The sequence below is a fragment of the Hyla sarda genome, chromosome 1 (genome assembly GCF_029499605.1).
Source record: "Hyla sarda isolate aHylSar1 chromosome 1, aHylSar1.hap1, whole genome shotgun sequence".
Lineage (NCBI taxonomy): Eukaryota > Metazoa > Chordata > Amphibia > Anura > Hylidae > Hyla > Hyla sarda.
The window spans coordinates 410,816,110-410,837,883 of record NC_079189.1 but is presented as its reverse complement, the minus strand read 5'-3'; the positions used below and the strand labels follow the sequence as shown (position 1 = coordinate 410,837,883).

The 21,774-nt window shown below is 45.0% G+C and overlaps 1 protein-coding gene across 1 annotated transcript in view; it reads right to left on the bottom strand.

The window, feature by feature from the left end:
- NIPSNAP1 (nipsnap homolog 1) overlaps positions 1 to 15,668 on the bottom strand; it is a 57,798-nt gene extending 42,130 nt beyond the window's left edge. Inside the window, exons 1-2 of the mRNA XM_056528711.1 lie at positions 15,497 to 15,668; positions 3,466 to 3,593 (exon numbers count right to left, since the gene is read on the bottom strand). Of these exons, the coding sequence (XP_056384686.1) occupies positions 3,466 to 3,593; positions 15,497 to 15,579 (211 nt within the window). The 5' untranslated portion in view covers positions 15,580 to 15,668. The remainder of the gene's footprint in view (positions 1 to 3,465; positions 3,594 to 15,496) is intronic.
- Between the last annotated feature and the right edge of the window lie 6,106 nt (positions 15,669 to 21,774).

The window sequence follows — 21,774 nt, the reverse complement described above, 5'->3', positions numbered from 1 at the left end:
TAAAGTTGGACCTGAAAATGAAAAATATTTTTTTCACTAAAATGCTGGTGTTACCCCAAATTTGTTCAATTTCACAAGGTGTAATTGGAGAAAAAGCCTCCCAAAATTTGTAACCCCATTTCTTCTGAGTATGGAAATACTCCATATGTGGATGTAAAGCGCTCTGCTGGCAAACTACAATGCTCAGAAGAGAAGGAGCTCCATTGAGCTTTTGGTGAGAGAATTTGGTGGGATGCCATGTGCGTTTACAAAGCCCCCCCGTGGTGCCAGAACAGTGGACCCCCCCCCCCACATGTGACCCCCATTTTGGAAACTACACCCCTCACAGAATTTAATAAGGGGTGCAGTGAACATTTACACCCCACTGGCATTTGACAGATCTTTGGAACAGTGGGCTGTGCAAAAGAAATTTTTTTCATTTTCACGGACCACTGTTCCAAAAATCTATCAGACACCTGTGGGATGTAAATGATAACTGTACCCATTGTTACATTACATGAGGGGTGTAGTTTCCAAAATGGGGTCACATGTGGAGGGTCCACTGTTGTGGCACTATGGGGGCTTTGTAAACACACATGGCCTTCAATTTCGGACACATTTTCCCTCCAAAATCCCAATGGCACTCCCTCTCTTCGCATTGTAGTGCACCCGCAGAGCACTTTACATCCACATATGGGGTATGTTCTTACTCAGAAGAAATGGGGCTACAAATTTTGGGGGGGCTTTTTTCCTATTCTCCCTTGTGAAAATTAAAAATGTAGGGTAACACCAGCATTTTTGTGAAATTATAATTTTTTTTCATTTTCACATCCGACTTTAACGAAAATTCGTCAAACACCTGTGGGGTGTTAAGGCTCACTATACCCCCCTTGTTACATTCCGTGATGGGTGTAGTTTCCAAAATGGGGTCACATCTATGTATTTATTGTTTTGCATTTATGTCAGAACTGCTGTAAAATCAGCCACCCCTGTGCAAATCACCAATTTAGACCTCAAATGTACTTTATGCCCACATATGGGCTAGTTCTGTACTCAAGAGAAATTGCGTTACAAATTTTGGGGGTCTTTTTTTCCCCTTTTACCAGTTGTGAAAATGAAAAGTATGGGGCAACACCAGCATGTTAGTGTAAATTTTTTTTTTTTTAACTAACATGCTGGTGTAGCCCCCAACTTTTCCTTTTCATAAGAAGTAAAAGGAGAAATAGCCCCCCAAAATTTGTAACGCAATTTCTCCCGAGTACGGAGATACCCCATATGTGGCCCTAAACTGTTTACTTGAAATACGACAGGGCTCCGAAGTGAGAGAGCACCATGCGCATTTGAGGCCTAAATTAGGGATTTGAATGAGCCACAAAAATACCCTACAGCAGTGTTTCCCAAACAGGGTGTCTCCAGCTGTTGCTAAACTCCCAGCATGCCTTGACAGTCAGTGGCTGTCTGGCAATACTGGGGGTTGTTCTTTTTCAACAGCTGGAGGCTCCGTTTTGGAAACAGTGGCGTACAAGACGTTTTTTTTTTCTATTTGGGGGAACTGTGTAGGGGTATGTGTATATGTATTGTTGTACTTTTGTAGTGTTTTTAGGGTACGCTCACACGGGCGGGTTTACAGCGAGTTTCTCGCTAGGCGTTTGAGCTGCGGCGGAAAATTGGCAGCATCTCAAACTTGCAGCAGAAAACTCGCCGTAAACCTGCCCGTGTGTGTAGACTGCACATTCACATGGGGGGGGGCAAACCTACAGCTATTGCAAAACAACAACTCCCAGCATGCACTGACAGACCATACATGCTGGGAGTTGTAGTTGTGCAGCAACTGGAGGAACATTGGTTTACGAAACACAGAGTTTGTTACTTAACTCAGTGTTTCGCAACCAGTGTGCCTCCAGCTGTTGCAAATCTAGAACTCCCAGCATGTACAGTCTCTCAGTGCATGCTGGGAGTGGTATTTTAGCAACAGCTGGAGGTACACTGGCTGCAAAACAGTGAGTTAGGTAACAAACTGTTTCACAACCAATGTGTCTCCAGTTGTTGCAAAACTGCAACAATCAGCATGCATTGACAGCCGAAGGGCATTCTGGGAGTTGTAGTTTTGCTACAGCTGGAGGCACACTGCTACAACTTCCAGCATGCCCTTTGGTAGTCTGTGCATGTTGGGAGTTGTAGTTATGCAACAGCTGGATGCACACCTTTTCATAGAAAAAATGTGCCTCCAGCTGTTGCATAACTACAACCCCCAGCATGCACAGACTATCAAAGGGCATGCTGGGAGTTGTAGCTGGAACTCCAGCTGTTGCAAAACTACAACTCCCAGCATTCCATTTGGCTTTGCATGCCGAGAGTTGTTGCTAAGCAACAGCAGGAGGCGAACAGGCCTCTACTCCTACTGTATCCTGCCACCGGGACCGCCACTGCTGCCACTGATCCTGCTGCTCCTGTCGCCACCACTGCACCAGATGGGACCCCCACCGGACCAGGGAAAGGTAAGAAACTCCCCCGGCCCCGATCGCCGCCATGATCGCCGTCCCGATCACCGCCCAGCAGGATCGTGATTGGTTGATTGTTCTAACGATCAATCACATGATCGTGAGGCGGCACCCGTGCCACCTTACTCTTGCTGGGTAAGGGTGAATGGGCTGTCTCAGACAACCTTTTTTCCGGGTCACTAGAGACCCGATTGACCCGGAATAGCCGCAAATCGCCAGTCTGAATTGACTGACGATTTGCGGCCATCGCCGACATGGGAGCGGGAGGGTATGTGCTGTTGGGGGTTTTGCACGGGGTGCGTGCTGATAGATATCAGCAGTCACCGCAGTCCGGTCCCCATCTGGCGAGCAGCGGGGGACCAAAATTTCCCATGGGCATACCCATACGCCCTCAGTCCGTAAGGACTTTAAAACGGGGGCATATGGATACGCCCGGCGTCCTTAAAAAAAAAAAGTCCTCTTTAACTACAGCGTGATCATTTCGATGGGCCAAATATGGTCTAAGGGTAGGGTCACACACAGCGAATACAAAGCGTATTTTTACTTCAAGAAATCTGCTGCTGAAAAGTTTCTCTACAGAACAGGAAGTATCAGCTTATTACTAGTCCCACTCCCCTACAGCTCCCATTTGCCTCTGTCCGATCCCCTGTCCCTCTCTTCTTCCTGCTTTTGAGACGAGCGCAAACTGATATGACTGTTTTCAACAGGTGTTGTGGTCCTCTAGTTACCCTCTGATTTCCACCATGTATTTTCCTATGTTTTGTCTGATTTTAGATATGGATTCTCCCTATTCGGTAGGGATAATCCCCATTCTTACTTCCCATCACATACTCCATATAAACTAAACCATGTATTTCGAGTGAAAACAAGTCACATGACACACATTTTTCTGATGCAGAATATGTGTGAAAAACATGCTGTGGGATCATGACCTAAAGCAGACAACTTAAAAGAATCTTTGCAAACCTTCAAACTGTTCACTTACATTGAATTTTGTAGAGGCCACTGGTCTCCCTTTTAGACAGCAAAGTTGAATGAGCATCTTTCCGTGGATCAACCTTCCGTACAAAGAGAGACCGAAGCCAGCTGCTCTCACTGGAATCAGATGAATAACTGGAGGGAAAAAAAAGCATGGAGAGTAAATAAGCAAAAATTATTGAGCATCTACACAGAAAGCTGTGCGGTGGCAAAGTTATCTTAGCAATCATCCCATCACTTAAAGGGGATGAATACCCTTCAATGGTATGTTTACATGTACAGGATCTGATGCCTAGTTTGCTGCATATGTTCTGCAGCGGATTTTGCTACCAATTGAAGTCCATGGGTAGAAAAATCAGCATTAGAAAATATGCAGCAGATCCTGTATGTGTCAATATATCCAAAAGCAATTTTAACTTTGCAAAATTCAAAATGCTGCATCATAATGCTTATTTCTATAAACTCTGCCTTAGTTTTGTCTGCACGGCATGAGCACTATTTGAGGTGCCAAAGCCATGGTTTCTTTCTTTCTTTCTAGAAAAAAGTTCCATTCTTTCCAAATGAATGTGGCCAAAAAACAACATCACTAAAAAAATAAAAATAAATTGTACTCCCTTTTATAACCCCTTGCCTCGGTCATTCTGACCATGCAGAGTCATGCTGCTTAGTGATTCCTGATGTTGGCCTCGATCACTGTCGGAGACGGGACACCACTGCAGACAGTAAGTTGCCAATGAGGCCTTCTTTGTGTCAAGACTGCCACCAGGAAGTGCTGAGCAGCAGGAACAGGCTTAATTAGAACAATGGTGGCAGGGGATTGTTGAAATGGGCACTGTCGGATACAGAAACTTTTTATATGTTGTATATCTTGGCAAAACATTAACCTAATATACCTCATAAGAAAATTTTACTTCCTTTTATATAAATCATGGCTTATAAAATCATGGCTTTGTCCAAGCTGAAGCACAGGCATGGACAAAGTCCAGTAAATGAGGGTGGGCTAGCACTCCTCTGTGCTGTCTGATCGGACAGGAGAGAGCCCAGAGGGGTGCTATCGGACAGGAGAGAGCCCAGAGGGGTGCTATCGGACAGGAGAGAGCCCAGAGGGGTGCTATCGGACAGGAGAGAGCCCAGAGGGGTGCTATCGGACAGGAGAGAGCCCAGAGGGGTGCTATCGGACAGGAGAGAGCCCAGAGGAGTGCTATCAGACAGGAGAGAGCCCAGAGGAGTGCTATCAGACAGGAGAGAGCCCAGAGGAGTGCTATCAGACAGGAGAGAGCCCAGAGGAGTGCTATCAGACAGGAGAGAGCCCAGAGGAGTGCTATCAGACAGGAGAGAGCCCAGAGGAGTGCTATCAGACAGGAGAGAGCCCAGAGGAGTGCTATCAGACAGGAGAGAGCCCAGAGGAGTGCTATCAGACAGGAGAGAGCCCAGAGGAGTGCTATCAGACAGGAGAGAGCCCAGAGGAGTGCCATCAGACAGGAGAGAGCCCAGAGGAGTGCCATCAGACAGGAGAGAGCCCAGAGGAGTGCTAGCCCACCCTAATTTTCTGGACTTTGTCCATGACTGTGCTTCAGCTTGGATAAAGCCATGATTACTATAAAAAGGAAATTAACCTTTCTAATATACTTTATAAGAAAGTTATGTTTTGCCAAGATGTACAACATATAAAAAGTTTTGTATTTGACAGTACCCAATGAAGGAAAGTAAAGTTTTTATTTTTTGTACCCAGCCTGAGCATATTTACGTATAAAACTAGTCCACAGACTATCCTTCAATATCTTTTTTAGTTCTTTACAGGAGGTATTCCCAACTTTAAAAGATAGCCTCTATCCTGTGGATAGCAGTTAACAAGCTCATGGGTGGGGATCCGATGGCTGGGACCCACCACCAATCTGGAGAACTGAGAAAAATTGTCCCTTAAATTAATGAAGTGCACCACATTATCGGCCAGCACTCCAACCTTTCCAAGGACAATTTTCTATATTCTGCAGAAGCATGGGGTCACAACAGTTGTAACCCCACCAAACAGCTTATTATGCCCTATACTGTTCAGTGGAAATTGTTTTGGAGTTGAGAATTCCCTTTAAGCTTTAAGAGAAAGAAAGACTCTGTGGTAAAATGTATGCTTGAGTATTTGTGGGTAGTAAAGTATAATAAAAAATAAATAAACACAAGAACCAAATACATGTTCTTGATATAGAACATCTAATAAAAGAAACAGACTACCCAGTATTAGTAAACAGTGCACATTACTTCAGTACAATTGTTACAGTCTGTTTATTATGGGATTAGAACAAATGAACATTTTCAATTGCTAATTCAGCAGATTGGCTAGACAACTGTGATGGGAGCATATAGAGTATCAATGCCCATATCAGATACAATAGAACAGCAAGGTACAGAAATGAGCCTACTAAACTCTCAGTGACAATGTTTATGGAATGTGTATTAGGATAAAACAACTATAACTGAGCTTTAAACAATCCATATTGTTATTGTTCAGCCATCTACTATCCTTCTAAATTCTAACATCTCCATTGTAGTGGTATCACCATAGCTCCTAGACATCCTACCATCTGTCCTTTACTCCCTGTATCACAGAAGCACCTAAAAGAATCCACCCTCTTCTAAGGGTAAGGCTACGTTCAGACTACGGAATCTCCGGGCAGAAAATTTCCGTCCGGAGATTTCGAGTTCCGCCTGCGCCGACTGAATTAGTCGGCGCTAGGACCGCTTGGACACTGCAGTCTCCCTTAGACTGCAATGGGTTCCACGCGGATTTCCGCCTGAAGAAAGAGCACCGCCTTTCTTCAGGCGGAAATTTCCAAGCGGATTTTCCGCTTCACAAATTCCGAAGTGTGAATTTGTGAACGGAAAACCATTCACTACACTAGACATTTTAGCAAGTGGAATTTCTGACGGAAATTTTACGTCTGAATTTCTGTCGGAAATTCCGTAGTCTGAACCTAGCCTAAATGTCCAAAAGTATCTGCTGCTCTAATTCATTCTTGCCTGGATTTCAGCAAAATCATTACCAATAGGTCTTCCCTTTACTAAACGTCCCCCACTTCTGAATACAGCAGCAAGGCCCATCCTTCCTACTACTGTATATACCATAACTAGTTCCTGCACTATTTGCCTGCTCTCATAAGAAAATTAATTTATAATGCTTACCCACAAAGCCCTCCACAGTGCTGCACCCCTTTGTATCTTTCCCTTTGTCTCCATCTACCACGTGGCATCACACCTTCCACTAGTCTCCCTGACTTTTCTCAAGCTGTACCAATTCTAGGGAAAGCACCTCCCTGGGAATTAGAATCATTTGCAGTGTCCAGTTTAAAAGTGACCCTGTCAGGCCATGTTGCCCTCGCTGGAAAGACACAATGGGGGAGATTTATCAAACTGCTTAGACGGTCTATATTTGTCTCTCAGAAAGTCTTAGCCTATTTAGTTGAGACTTGTATGAGACTTTAGCTTTAGAGCCCTTCTTCGCAGAAATAGTATAGTGGTCTACAATAGAGGATAAAATTTAGTGGTCAGGAATTTATCAACTGAGACTTTTATTGAAAAGTCTCAAAAAAAGTCTCATCAACGGAAAATGCCGACGCCGAAATGTCAGACCATGTCAGACCTGGCGGAAATCCAATCTAAATACACTTTTAAAAAAAATAAAGAGAACACTTAACCCCTTAAGGACGCAGGACGTAAATGTACGTCCTGGTGCGGTGGTACTTAACGCAACAGGACGTACATTTACGTCCTAAGCATAACCGCGGGCATCGGAGCGATGCACGTGTCATGCGCGGCTGATCCCGGCTGCTGATCGCAGCCAGGGACCCGCCGGCAATGGCCGACGCCCGCGATCTCGCGGGCGTCCGCCATTAACCCCTCAGGTGCCGGGATCAATACAGATCCCGGCATCTACGGCGGTGCGCGATTCGAATGAATGATCGGATCGCCCGCAGCGCTGCTGCGGGGATCCGATCATTCATAACGCCGCACGGAGGTCCCCTCACCTGCCTCCGTGCGGCTCCCGGCGTCTCCTGCTCTGGTCTGAGATCGAGCAGACCAGAGCAGGAGATGACCGATAATACTGATCTGTTCTATGTCCTATACATAGAACAGATCAGTATTAGCAATCATGGTATTGCTATGAATAGGTCCCTATGGGGACTATTCAAGTGTAAAAAAAAAATGTAAAAAAATGTAAAAGTAAAAAAAAAAGTGAAAAATCCCCTCCCCCAATAAAAAAGTAAAACGTCCGTTTTTTCCTATTTTACCCCCAAAAAGCGTAAAAATTTCTTTTAAAGACATATTTGGTATCGCCGCGTGCGTAAATGTCCGAACTATAAAAATAAAATGTTAATGATCCCGTACGGTGAACGGCGTGAACGAAAAAAAAAAAAAAAGTCCAAAATTCCTACTTTTTTAATGCATTTTATTAAAAAAAAAATTATAAAAAATGTATTAAAAGTTTTTTATATGCAAATGTGGTATCAAAAAAAAGTACAGATCATGGCGCAAAAAAGGAGCCCCCATACCGCCGCTTATACGGAAAAATAAAAAAGTTATAGGTCATCAAAATAAAGGGATTATAAACGTACTAATTTGGTTAAAAAGTTTGTGATTTTTTTTAAGCGCAACAATAATAGAAAAGTATGTAATAATGGGTATCATTTTAATCGTATTGACCCTCAGAATAAAGAACACGTCATTTTTACCATAAATTGTACGGCGTGAAAACAAAACCTTCCAAAATTAGCAAAATTGCGTTTTTCGTTTTAATTTCCCCACAAAAATAGTGTTTTTTGGTTGCGCCATACATTTTATGATATAATGAGTGATGTCATTACAAAGGACAACTGGTCGCGCAAAAAACAAGCCCTCATACTAGTCTGTGGATGAAAATATAAAAAAAGAGTTATGATTTTTAGAAGGCGAGGAGGAAAAAATGAAAACGTAAAAATTAAATTGTCTGAGTCCTTAAGGCCAAAATGGGCTGAGTCCTTAAGGGGTTAAACACCACAATATAACTCCAAGTCAATCATACTTCTGTGAAATCACACTGTCCACTCAGGAAGCAACACTGATTGACAATCAATTTCACATGCTGTTGTTCAAATGGAACAGACAACAGGCGGAAATTATACGCAATTAGCAAGACACCCCCAATAAAAGGAGTGGTTCTGCAAATGGTGACCACAGACCTTTTGAATGCTGGCGGTACTTTCACTCTAGTGGTAGCATGAGACGGAGTCTACAACACACACAAGTGGCTCAGGTAGTGCAGCTCATCCAGGATGGCACATCAATGCGGGCTGTGACCTCACCTCTAAGCACAGCAGTGCCACGTCGGAGTTCACTGTGCCACCGATCAGTGCGCCCATCGCCCTGCTCTCTCTCTCAGTGTACAGGGCCCCGCCTGTCCTCAGTGTACAGGGCCCCGCCTGTCCTCAGTGTACAGGGCCCCGCCTGTCCTCAGTGTACAGGGCCCCGCCTGTCCTCAGTGTACAGGGCCCCGCCTGTCCTCAGTGTACAGGGCCCCGCCTGTCCTCAGTGTACAGGGCCCCGCCTGTCCTCAGTGTACAGGGCCCCGCCTGTCCTCAGTGTACAGGGCCCCGCCTGTCCTCAGTGTACAGGGCCCCGCCTGTCCTCAGTGTACAGGGCCCCGCCTGTCCTCAGTGTACAGGGCCCCGCCTGTCCTCAGTGTACAGGGCCCCGCCTGTCCTCAGTGTACAGGGCCCCGCCTGTCCTCAGTGTACAGTCCTGACGTCACGGACTTCCGTTCCCGTCGTCGCGACCCAGACTCTCCAGCGCTTCCGGACAACAAACAGGTGGATGCCACATGCAACATTGCGGCGGTCTTTGGATAAGGGATAAGATGTATAGGGTGGGAGTACCCCTTTAAAAGGAATGGCTGGATCATCCATTCTTTTCTACTGACCAGTTTTTATGTATCTCATCCAGCATACTATTTACAGAGAGTATATATTATAATTATTTTTTAATACTTACATATTTTAAAGTTTAAATGGGGGTACTCCAGCATTTTAATACTTATGCTCTTTCAAAAGGAGAGGGGATAATTGTCTGATTGAGGGGGACCTTACCGCTGGGTCCCCCCACAATCTCTGCGGGGGGGGGGGGGGGGGGGGTCTCTGCTGGGAAATCATCAATTTTTGAGATCACCATGGGGGAGATTTATCAAAACCTGTGCAATGGAACTGTTGCTTAGTTACCCATAGCAACCAATCAGATTGCTTCTTTCATTTTACAAAGGCCTTGTTAAAAATGAAAGAAGCGATCTGATTGGTTACTATGGGCAACTTTTCATCTGGACAGGTTTTGATAAATCTCCCCCGGTAAATTCAAGGGACTCACATCACATCTGTGCCCTCCTTGGCACGTATACTTCGGCAAAATTACAAAATGGGATGGCAAAATATCCACAAAGAGACATGGGCTACATTGATTTCAGTGGTCCAAATATAGCCAGCTAGTTACCACGTTTGGGTTATTTTTCAAACTTATAGGAGCTTTGTCTCAAAAATGCAGCAATGTACAATTAAAGACAAAACTTGTATATGCTTAGAAAGTGACCTGAATTTAGTCACTAGCTGACTACACTAGGGCCATTCAAATCAATAGGACCATGTAGAAATGGGAAGGCCTTGGAGAAAAAAAAAAGGGAAAATTGTATGTTTTTTTTATTTTTATTTTTTTACCAAATCAGTTTTTTTTCCAGAAAAATTTAAGAAAATAAATTATGGAGCATGGAATATATTCTTTTATAAAGATAAATAATCTGTTTATAACATGGTATTTAAACTATATAATGGTTTCAGTTCAGGTTGGCTGTGGTTAGGCTCCATCTTGTAGTATTACAGTAATTGATTGTTTCTATCCTCTCAGATCGGCCTATCAGAAAGGGCCTGAGATCCAGTTCTCATGTATCTTTGGCTTTCCCATAGAGATACATTGAGAGATCCCCTTTAGGGTCTATTCACATGTACAGTATTCTGCGCAGATTTAATGCACAGGATTTCAAGCTGTGTTCAGTTTACATTGAAATCTGCACATCAAATCTGCACAGAATACTGTACTTGTGAATAGACCCTTAATGAATATTTATCTATGCAATTCCGATTTATGGTCTCCCCCCCATTACAGTTTATGTTCTCCCCATCACAAATAAATGTTTGTCTATTTCCTGAGTCTTTACTGACCAGTTCATTGGTTTGCCTTTGACCAATATCCAGCATTGAAAGGATTTTCAATTTGTATAACTACTCCACTCCATTTTTTTTCCCTCTCTGTGCACGGATATGTAATGATATGTCAGAACTAGAGTTGGGCAAACTTACAGTAAATTGGCTCATAGTGAACCTCGCAGTTCGGCTGTTGATTACTTTAGTCTGCATAAATTAGTTCAGCTTTCCAAGGGCTCCAGTTGCCTGGAAAAGGCGGAAACAGACCTAGGAGACCCAAGACTGTCATCCTGGACTTTTCCAGGCAACCAGAGCCCTTGGAAAGCTGAACTAATTTACGCAGACTAAATTAATCAACAGCCAAGCTGTGAGGTTCGCTCAACTCTAGTGAGAACCCCTAAGTAAACCTGCTGAATGTAAACATAAGGTAGAACACAGGTAGGACAATTGTCACTGTGTAGAATTGTAGTCCCATAGCCTTGGGGCTGGCTTTACATAGACTGTATGCTTTACTGCAGAGCTCAGCCATATTCACGATTCAGACTCTCTGTAGTAAGTAAAGTCAAGAAACAAGAGCAAAGGGACATATACAGCACCCAGCTAAACTTGTTTACTGACAGATGATAGAGCGAAAGGTTAATTGCTCCCAGTCCATGAAACAAACAAAACCTTTACCCCCTTCATGCTCCAAGGCCTTACAGTGCGCGCGCTTGTAAAAGGACTTAAGGCAAACATGTCCCACCTGTCCTGAGGGAAACAAAGTAGTAAAAAATAAGCAAATTCCAGCGGCCTGTCACTTATGTGTGAATACTGAGAGTCTGGCGTATTCATGAGCTGCAGCGTCCTCTGACAACTGCTGACTAACATCTTCAGCCCCATTACTGTACATAGTGACAAAGCTGTCAGTCAGCAGCGGTTGGGCAGCGGGAGTCTACACCTCATGAAAAAGAAAATCGGCACCTGCCTCTAGTGCTGCAACAAATATGCATCTAGGTTCTCCAAAAACGAAGACATACTCACCATGGCACGGCAGTATGAATGATATGATATGCACAACAGGTATAGTAGCATGGCTTATACCGCTACATTATATGCAACCCCTCAGCCGACATGTACATAGCACACCCACTCTCTTGTAGCACAAGATACTACATTTTGGAAAACACCATGGAAGATTAGGTACCGTATTTTTTGTCCTATAGGACGCACCGGCGTATAAGACGCACCCAATTTATAGGTGCAAAATCTAAAAAAAATAAAGACTTTGAACACAATAGTGGTCTTCAACCTGCGGACCTCCAGATGTTGCAAAACTACAACTCCCAGCATGCTGGGAGTTGTAGTTTTGCAACATCTGGAGGTCCGCAGATTGAAGACCACTGCATAGGAGGTAGTACTCACGTGTCCCCGCCGCTCCGGACCCGTCACCGCTGCCCTGGATGTCGCTCCATCACTGTCGCTCCGGAACGTCTCTGCTGCCGGCCGGGTATCCTCGCACTCCGTCGCCGCCATTACGTCGTTACGCACGCCGACGCGACGACGTGATGACGAGGAAGGAGAGCGCAGGCCATACAGGGGATCCCTGAACGGAGAAGACACCGAGGAGGCAGGTAAGGTCCCTCCCGGTGTCCTGTAAGCACTAACCTGGCTATTCAGTCGGGCTGTTCGGGACCACCGTGGTGAAATCGCGGTCCCGAACAACCCGACTGAACAGCCAGGTTAGTGTCACTTTCCCTTCAGACGTGGCGGTCAGCTTTGATCGCCGAGTCTGAAGGGTTAATACAGGGCATCACCGCGATCGGTGATGTCCTGTATTAGCCGCGGGTCCCGGCCGTTGATGGCTGCAGGGACCGCTGCGATAGGTGTGTATTCGCCGTATAAGACGCACCGACTTTTTCCCCCCAGTTTTGGGGAAGAAAAAGTGCGTCTTATACAGCGAAAAATACGCTATATCATTCAAAAATTACCATAAATCTTTGGCTATGTCTACAAAAGGGAATTATCCATGAAAAGGGGGTGTGGCTTCCAAGTTAAGCGCAGTGCCAAATCACAAAAATAAACTAAAAAGTAGTCAGGTATTTCAGCAGGTACATAAAGTAGGAATGAGATGCAACAGGTAAGGGTGCATACACACCACGTTTTCTCTATACAGTTCCCGAATACGGTTTCAAGTTAAAAACCGTACAGAACTGTATAGAAAACCTAATCCATTGACTTAACATTGTGAACCGTATGTCAAACGCATCATCCGGTTAAAAGGGTACTCCACTGCCCCAGTGTTCAGAACATTGGGTTCCAAAAGCCCATTTAGTTCCGACACGCCCCCTCAATGCAAGTCTATGGGAGGGGGCGTACGCCCCCTCCCATAGACTTGCATTGAGGTGGCGTGGTCGTGACATCACAACCACGCACCGAGCTTTGTGAACTAAAATGGTCTGAAAGCTCGTGCAGTGGAGTACCCCTTTAAGGGTGCATTCACACCACGTTTTTGCAATACAGTTCCCATATAAATTTTCTATGTGAAAACCGTATGCATTGACTCTCCATTGAAAACCGTATGCCAAAAGATGCATCAGGTTGTGTCCGTTTTGCATCCTGTAAGGTTTTGTCAGTTTTTTTCCCCCGTACCCAAAACCGTAGCCTACCACAGTTTTTGGTCTGGGTGAAAAACTGTATTAAACCATATGCTTGCTTTTTTTTTAAAAAAATTATTTTTTTAAATAGGAGTCAATGGGAACCGTACAGAACTGTATGTGCAGTTCCATCCGGTTTGCACCATACGGTTTTTGACTTTGTACAGTTTTTTTTCTTGGAATGTCAATCAAACAAGTAAAACTTCATTCATAGTGAAAAGTTAAAAACTTATACGTTTTTTTTCTTAGAAAACGGATGCAACCGGACATTTTTTTTAAACCTTATATGGTTTTTAACTGTATACGGGTTAAAATTTGTACACATGTTTTGATACAGTTTAGTCAGGTTCACACCACGTTTTTGCTATACAGTTCCCGTATCCGGTTTTTGATGAAAAACGGATTCCTCAAAACCTGACTAAATTGACTCTCCATTGAAAACCATATGCCAAAAGATGCATCAGGTTGTGTCCGTTTTGCATCCTGTACAGTTTTGTCAGTTTTTTTCCCTTACCCAAAACCCGTAGCCTACCACAGTTTTTGGTCCGGGTAAAAAACTGTATTAAACCTTATACGTTTTTTTTTTTTTTTTACACATGGGAGTCAATGGGAACCGTACAGAACTTTATGTACCTACGGCTCCATCCAGTTTTCACCATCCGGTTTTTGACTTTGTACAGTTTTTTTTTCTTGGTATTTCAATCAAACAAGTAAAACTTTATTCATAACGGAGTGAAAAGATAAAAATGTATACTTTTTTTCTTAAAAAACGGATGCAACCGGACATCATTTTTTTTTATCCGTATACGGGTTAAAATTTGTACACGCGTTTTGATACAGTTTAGTCAGGTTTTGAGGAATCCGTTTTTCATCAAAAACCTGATACGGGAAATGTTTAGCAAAAACGTGCTGTGAATGCACCCTTCGTCCGTTTTGCATCCCATACGGTTTTGTCCAGTTTTTTTACCCGTACCCAAAACCGTAGTCTACCACATTTTTTGGACATGGGACTGAATGGGAACCGTACATAACTGTATGTGCGTACGGTTCCATCCGGTTTTCACCATACAGTTTTTGACTTTACACACTTTTTTTTTCTTGGAATTTCAATCAAACAAGTGAAACTTTATTCATAATGGAGTGAAAAGTTAAAAACGTACATGTTTTTTTCTTAACTGAATGCAACCGGACATCATTTTTCAAACCGTATACAGTTTTCAAAAGTATATGGGTTAAAATTTGTACACACGTTTTGATACAGTTTAGTCAGGTTTTGAGGAATCCGTTTTTCATCAAAAACCTCATACGGGGACTGTATTGCAAAAACGTGGTGTGAATGCACCCTAAGATCGGTCATAGCCCTCAAGCAAGGTGGAATATGGTACAAGCTTCATACTGGCACAACACTAGGCACCGTACCGGCATTAGGAAATACCTTCCAATGTGTCTGTCGCGCTATACTGACCCTGACTGGCTCACAACCAGGGGCGTAACTATAGAGCACAGTTTCCCAACCAGGGTGCCTCCAGCTGTTGCAAAACTACAACTCCCAGCATGAACGGACAGCCGTTGGCTGTCCGGGCATGCTGGGAGTTGTAGTTTTGCAACAGCTGGAGGCACCCTGGTTGGGAAACCCTGCTATAGGGGGTGCAGAGGATGCGGATGCACCCAAGCCCTGGAGCTTGAGGGGGCCCAATAGGTCTTTCTTTCCTATATGAAGAAACACATACAATATTTGAAGAAACTAGTAGGGGGCAACATATTTTGCATTGGGGCCCCACATCTTCCAGTTAGTTCTATGGCGAGTGCACAGCTGAAATAACTGAAGGGAATAAGTCTGTATGCACACCTGCAGATATTTCCCCCCATTTTAGACCTATGGCACTCACACAACCTCTACAGCAACGGCATGCTGGGAGTTGTAGTTTTGCAATATCTGGAGGTCCACAGTTTTGGAGACCGCTGTTCTACAAGTATGGCCAAATCCTATTTCTAGCCAAGCAATCAGAATAATGGAGACTACTAATCCACTTACTGTGACTTCTACCAGCAGACATAGCAGATCTGTCACTAAGGCATGGAAACGGTTAATGTGTTAACAGGCTAGAAACTTCTGTTCCCCCATACTAGTGGAGCCGCCCTATGATGGGCGCACAGGTGACCCGCGCTAGCGCCCCATAGTGACCGTCCTTACCAGCGGCTCAGCTCGGCCATGCATTCCCCTCGGAGCCCATAGCAGCGGCTCAGCCCCGGGATGAGGGAGATCCGTGACAGCATGTCCTCAGTGTCACATGAAAGATGGGAGCTCAGGTGGGAGCCCGTGCGTGCGCGCCCACTATCCGCGTCCCCGGGCTCAACAGGTCTCACTGCGCATGTGCGGGAGCCTCACTGCGCATCACGTTACTGGCCACTATGGAGGTCAATTTTAGGGAGGAGTTTAGTCATTAAAAACAAAAAACAAACTAACCAAAAAAAAAAAAAAAAAGACTTTCTCTAATGTGTGTAGAAAGCTGCACTAAAGTTATCACGGGGCCCCTGGGTAAAAAGGAAAATAGGGCTCTGCTGCAGGTACACACAGAAATGTGCTTAGGTATACAACCCAAAATGTCCCTCTTTTGTGGGGTCCAAAATCCCCCTCCCCTTTTTGTTTTTTTTACCCCTTAAAGGGGTATTCCGTGTAAATAAAACGTATCCCCTTTCCTCAGGATAGGGGATAAGTGTCTGATCACGTGGGGTCCAACTGCTGGACCCCCTGTAATCTCCGAAACGGGCCCTGCTACTTAGGCTACATTCACACCTCATTTTTACGTTACAGGTGCCGGGGCCGGCTGGGGGAGGGGCAAACCGGGCTCTCCCGTACCACAGCCGGACCAGCGCTGAAATCCATTTACTTTAACCCCTTAAGGACCGGAGGTTTTTCCGTTTTTGCATTTTCGTTTTTTGCTCCTTGCCTTTAAAAAATCATAACTCTTTCAAATTTACACCTAAAAATCCATATGATGGCTTATTTTTTGCGCCACCAATTCTACTTTGTAATGACGTCAGTCATTTTGCCCAAAAATCTATGGTGAAGCGGGAAAAAAAATCATTGTGCGACAAAATTGAAAAAAAAACGCTGTTTTGTAAATTTTGGGGGCTTCCGTTTCTACGTAGTACATTTTTCGGTAAAAATGACACCTCATATGTATTCTGTAGGTCCATACGATTAAAATGATACCCTACTTATATAGGTTTGATTTTGTCGGACTTCTGGAAAAAATCATAACTACATGCAGGAAAATTAATACGTTTAAAATTGTCATCTTCTGACCCCTATAACTTTTTTATTTTTCCGTGTATGGGGCGGTATGAGGGCTAATTTTTTGCGCCGTGATCTGAAGTTTTTAACGGTACCATTTTTGCATTGATAGGACTTATTGATCACTTTTTATTCATTTTTAAATGATATAAAAAGTGACCAAAAATGCACTATTTTGGACTTTGGAATTTTTTTGCGCGCACGCCATTGACCGAGCGGTTTAATTAATGATATATTTTTATAATTCGGACATTTCCGCACGCGGTGATACCACATATGTTTATTTTTATTTACACTGTGTTTTTTTTTATTGGAAAAGGGGGGTGATTCAAACTTTTAATAGGGGAGGAGTTAAATGATCTTTATTCACTTTTTTTTTTCACTTTTTTTTTGCAGTGTTATAGGTCCCATAGGGACCTATAACACTGCACACACTGATCTTCTATGTTGATCACTGGTTTCTCATAAGAAACCAGTGATCAACGATTCTGCCAGATGACTGCTCAGGCCTGGATCTCAGGCACTGAGCAGTCATTCGGCGATCGGACAGCGAGGAGGCAGGAAGGGGCCCTCCCGCTGTCCTGTCAGCTGTTCGGGATGCCGCGATTAGCCGCGGCTATCCCGAACAGCCCGACTGAGCTAGCCGGGAACTTTCACTTTCACTTTTAGCCGCGCGGCTCAGCTTTGAGCGCGCGGCTAAAGGGTTAATAGCGCGCGGCGCCGCGATCGGCGCTGCGCGCTATTAGAGGCGGGTCCCGGCTTCACTATGACGCCGGGCCCGCCATGATATGACGCGGGGTTACTGTGTAACCCCGCGTTATATCAGAAGAGCAGGACCAAGGACGTACCGGTACGTCCTTGGTCCTTAAGGGGTTAATAAGCTGACCGGAGTCAAATGGTGACTCCGGTCGGCTCATTTTTGACCCGTATCCGGTTTTGTGGTATACTACGGTTTTAGGTCCGGTCAGGAAACCGCATACGGGTCAAAAATTAACCGCCCGGAGTCACCATTTGACTCCGTTTGGCTCATTAATGTAAATGGATTTCATCGCTGGTCCAGCTGGGGTACGGGAGAGCCTGATTTGCCCCTCCCCCAGCCAGATCCGGCATCCCTATCGTAAAAACGAGATGTGAATGCAGCCTCACCCGTCCTCAGAGCACAGTGCCCTCAACCCTTGGAGTGACATCCTTCTCAGCCAATCACTGGTTGTGTCAGGGGTCCCTTCACAGCCGGCGATGGCCGAACGTACTGACATGACATGTTAGCTTTATTCTGTAGGTCCATACGATTATAACAATTTATATAGGTTTTGTTTTATTTTACCACTTTTAAAAAGTAGTTTTATAAAATTGAGTATGCTCAAAATTGTTCTCTTCTGACCCCAATAATGTTTCTATTTTTGCATATACGGGGCTGTATGAAGGCTCATTTTTTCCACCATGATGTGTGGTTTTTAACGGTACCATGGGACTTAACGATCGCTTTTTTGTTCTGGTATACACAGTGACCAAAATCAGCAATGCTTGACTTCACCGTTCAGTTTTATTAACATTACAGTGGTCCCTCAACATACAATGGTAATTCGTTCCAAACGAGCCATCGTTTGTCGAATCCATCGTATGTTGAGGGATTCGTGCAATGTAAAGTATAGGAAGCTGTACTCACCTGTCCCCGCAGCTCGAGATGGTGTCCCCGCCGCTCCCGAGTGTGACCCCGGGCCTCCGCTGGGCTCTCCGCTGTCTCCGCTGTCTTACTGGGCCTGCGTAGCGACGTCATTACGCCGCTGCGTACGCCATTCCTATTGGATGACGTGAGCAGCAGCGTATTGACGTCATCGGAGAGGGCCGAGAAGACACCGGAAGACCAGCGCTGGACCCGGAGGGCACCCCGGAGCATCGTGGAGGGGTAAGTAATACTTACCGCACCACACGGGGAACATTAAGCTGCTATCCGGCAGCACCTTAAGCATTTTGCGCTGCCGGATAGCACTTAATGCGATGGCCCCGACATAAAAAAGCATTGTATGTCGATGCTGACATCGACATGCGATGGCCTCTGAGAGGCCATCGTATGTCGATTTGATCATATGTCGGGGCCATCGTAGGTAAGGGGGTCACTGTATTTTTTATATTTCTGTGCTACTCACCGCAGTTTCAATAACACATTCACATTTATTAACATGTTTTTACTATTTTTTAGTCCCCACAGGAAACTAATACACGTAATATTTCGATTGCCATAGCAAAGCATTGCTCAGTGTTCTTGGTTGGGTTTAGAAGGCTAAAAAAAAAAATTGAAATCCCAGCCAGTAGTGAACAAGCTCATAACGTTATCACATTACAAGCAGAGCAAAGTATTGATCAGTGGGCTGTGTCCAGTTGGTGCACTAGAAATCCCAGTCAGCAGTGAACAAGCTCATAAAGCTATCACATTACAAGCAGAGCAAAGCATTGATCATTGGGCTGAACTCAGACAGTGACATTCTGTCACCTACAGTACTATGTTCAGTTAGTGCACTAGAAATCCCAGCCAGCAGTGAATGAGCTTATAAAGCCATTACATTACAAGCAGAGAAAAGCATTGATCAGTGGGCTGAGCAAAAGTTCTCACAGTATTCCAGGGGTTGTTTGGTTTTGGAGGAAAGGATAGTCCTTGTGGACTGGTTGACTTGTTTGAGATCTTCTGACAATATGATGTTGAGTCAGGTGTCAGTGGAATACTTTATTGTCTACAGTTATGTGGCCCGGTGGAAATGTTATCCTGGACCGTCTGTTCTATCATCTCTGTCTTTGCTTTCCACCCCCCTAGTGTTAATCAGAAGGATAGCATTAGCCACGAGAAGAAGTTTTTTGAGGACAGTCAGCCTTTGGAGTGTGTTGCAGAGGTGGAGGAAGTGGACGCAGTGGCTGAGCATAGTGTGGTGTCCTGGTACCATATGGTATACCGTACCTTGTGTGGTGGTCCCCAAAGTCAGAGTTACTTCGTTCGAGTAGGGTCCTCCTGGTGGGATAACCCCTAGTCGCCTCTTCCTTCTTCAATTCTGTGATGTTCACATGCATACGTAATTATTTATTTAATGTTGAATATAGTGTTGCAGGACCTTAGGTCACATGACTGATGTTAATTCTATTAGAGTATGTTGAAGGACCTTCCTAGGTCTCGTGTGTGGTCACATGTTTACACCATAATTCCTTGTAAAGTGAATGACAGATGGTATGGACCAATGAGCTCAAGGCCAGCCCCTGCTCATATAAGGGAGCTGCCAGCCAATCCTGGCTCTCTTGGGTTCTTGCTCTCTTGCGCTCTTGTTCCTGCACTGCAAAGCAAGCAGCATATCTCTTGATTCTGGATTACCAAACTGAGCAGATCTGTTATATCCTTCAAATCAAGCTTAGGCCTGAAGCCTGCCAGCCTCGGCCTGAATTCAATCGGGAGTTACAATACCAATCCCCGCTAAAGCTAGAGTGACTGCTGGACCTAAACTCAATCCCCTAAATCCAGCGGAACAGCACTGATAAATCTCCTGAGCTTAAAACTCACAAGGTCCCAACCAACTGTCAGGATCCTCATAGACTCTGATTGTACAAAGACTGTTCCTGTTTAATGTTGCATAAAACCTGCATTAAAAGTTCCAATCTGAAAACCCTCCAGTTGTGGACAATCATTTAGTATACCTCCCTATCGCTCTTGGGACAAGTGGCGATAGGACAAGAATATACAGAGGAGCCCTCACCCTGGTGTCATGAATGATAAGGGTTAAACAAGCACCCTTTAGTTACCGCACAGCTACACACCATATACCCTACACCACCAGGCTACCTCATAGCTTTTTGGCGTCTTACAAACAGGATACGGGTGTGTGCCTACAGCTGTTGCCACCATTTACAGATTACTCCCACTATGTAAAAGACTTTATTCATTTGCTGTAAATCACCATTCAAGTGTACGGGACTGTGTGTGGTGTGTGTGGTGTTGCGTGCAGAGAGGACACGCGACAAGTAAGGGGGTAGGCAAATATTTTTTGGCTGCAAGGATGTGTAAAGTACGAGGTCAATACATGCTACGATCCTCTGGTCCGGTCAGCGCTGCAACAGTTAATTAGCTGCCGGAAAAGCGTGCGAAAAAAGCCCGCACTGCGCCACGACTCGCCCCTGGGCGTGGCTACCAAGTAAATGTGTCGCAGCCAAAGGGGAACTTAGATTCACTGCTGTTGTTTCAGTGCTGCACTGATGAAGTCCTTCCGGACGGCGGCCATTTTGGAGAAGCCCATTATAAAAAGGGCCCTGCACAGCGACCTCTTTAGTCTGCACGAGGAAGAGATGGAGTGTACAGACATGGCGGAGAGCAGCGTTCCACTCGGTGAGAGTTCCAAGATGGCGCTGGAGCAGAGGAAAGTTGTGGCGGTCGCAGCCCAACTATTCCAAGAATTTTCTGGGACACCTGGAGCATCTTCACCGGTGAGATTGTCCCCTCACCACCGGACATGGGGTTCGTGGGCTGAGATCCCGACGGAGGAATCTTCTGTAAGTACCCCACCAGAAGCTGCCTTCTCTTCCTCCTTCAGTCCAGAACCAGAAGTACCCCTGTCTGATTTAAATTTGCCGAGTGTACGTCCGCGCTCGCCAAGTTTGCCTAAATGGACATTCGGGGATGAACCAGAGTTGATTCAATATATGCATGATGTTCTTCAACCCCTGCCTGGGAAGCCACTCCCACCGGTTCCCACAGTGCAGAGGGAAAGGGCATGTCGAGAAGCCGAAATTGCCGAATTGATGGAGAAACTAAAGGCCAGACACTGAGAGCTTTATGCCCCCAAACATGTTCGTCTGCCCCATAAGGAGAGGATCCGCTACCAACAATGCTAAAGAATTGGAAGCACTCTTTATTCGCATGTGGCACTGTCCCCGAGAAGGGGAGAAGCCTTTAGAGCGCCGCCATGCCACGGTGGCCAAGTTCGACAGGGTCAGAGGTTATGGTACCCTCATTGATTGCCAAACTGGCTATACCATTCTCGTAAACCGTCAAGCTGTTCAAAGGCCTTACATTGACAAGAAGTTCCATTCACTGGAGATGGTGAAATAGTTGAATATACACCTTTACAGGGTCTGCGAGGAGAGTGGGCTGCCGCTGTCACAAGACTCGCAGCTCCTACCCAGCTTCCGTTCCAGTACTA